Source organism: Gekko japonicus, unplaced genomic scaffold, assembly GCF_001447785.1.
Source record: "Gekko japonicus isolate JY-2015 unplaced genomic scaffold, Gekko_japonicus_V1.1 scaffold4320, whole genome shotgun sequence".
Lineage (NCBI taxonomy): Eukaryota > Metazoa > Chordata > Lepidosauria > Squamata > Gekkonidae > Gekko > Gekko japonicus.
The window spans coordinates 42,084-43,223 of NW_015163739.1; the positions used below are offsets into that span (position 1 = coordinate 42,084).

A 1,140-nucleotide genomic window follows, 5' to 3' on the forward strand; every position below is an offset into this window, starting at 1 on the left:
GGACCTCCTGATGGCCCCTGGTATTCTTGGCCACTGTGTGACAGAGTGTTGGACTGGATGGGCCATTGGCCTGATCCAGCATTGGCTTCTCGTATGTTCTTATGTCTGGGGAAAGTGATGCTCTGTATTCTTGGTGCTTGGGGGGTGGGGGCAACAGTGGGAGGGCTCCTAGTGTCCTGGCCCCACTGCTGGACCACCTGATGGCACCTGGTGTTTTTGGCCACTGTGTGACAGAGTGTTGGACTGGATGGCCCTTTGGCCTGATCCAATATTGGCTTCTCGTATGTTCTTATGTCTGGGGCAAGGGATGCTCTGTATTCTTGGTGCTTGGGGGGGGGCAACGGTGGGAGGGCTTCTAGTGTCCTGGCCCCATTGCTGGACCTCCTGACGGCACCTGGTATTTTTGGCCACTGTGGGACACAGGATGGGCCATTGGCCTGATCCACCATTGGCTTCTCTTAGGTTCTTATGTTCTAACCCTACCCCCCCCCATCCCCTAGGTTGCCAGTTTCTGGCAGGGGTTCCCCTGATTTTCGGGTCTTCTGCCCGCCACCGGCCAGCTAGCTGGCGAGGGAAACCCCGCCCCCAAACAGCAACGTCATCCACTCTGGTCTGAGGGCAAAACTCTATGGTTCGAAGCTGGTTTAACCATGGAGTTTTGCCCCCAAACCAGAGCGTCGCTGTGTGATGTTCCCGGCACGATGATGTCACTTCTGGGTAACGCATTGCATCAGGGACCCTCCTGCCCACTCACTTGCTGCGACACCCATGCCCTGTGCCACTGGGGAAAGGCACAGGCTGTGAGCACAGGCAGTGGAAGTGCTTGTGAGCAGACAAGGGAAGGAGGGCCCGGTGGCGGGCAGAGGAAGGGAAGGAGGCCCTCGGAACTCTCTGCCCAGGGCCCCCCGAAACCTAGAACCGGTCTTGCCCCATTTCCTCCCTTCCATACTTTGTCAAAGTTCCTCTGCTTCTTGTCCAGGGCGGCCGCGGCCGCATTCGAGCGCTCCACGTCCACCATGAGGTCGTCGATCTCGTTCTGCAGGCGGTGTTTGGTCTTCTCCAGGGAGGAGCACTTGGCGTTCACAGCCTCCACGGCCTCCTCGGCGTCCTGCAGCCGCTGCGCCAGCTTCTTCCTGACAC

At 58.9% G+C, this 1,140-nt stretch overlaps 1 protein-coding gene across 1 annotated transcript in view; it reads right to left on the bottom strand.

Moving 5' to 3' along the window:
• The window catches only part of LOC107107576 (myosin-7-like), a 64,478-nt gene that overhangs the window by 21,243 nt on the left and 42,095 nt on the right, over positions 1 to 1,140 (bottom strand). Inside the window, exon 30 of the mRNA XM_015407884.1 lies at positions 950 to 1,133. Coding sequence (XP_015263370.1) covers positions 950 to 1,133 — 184 coding nt within the window. The remainder of the gene's footprint in view (positions 1 to 949; positions 1,134 to 1,140) is intronic.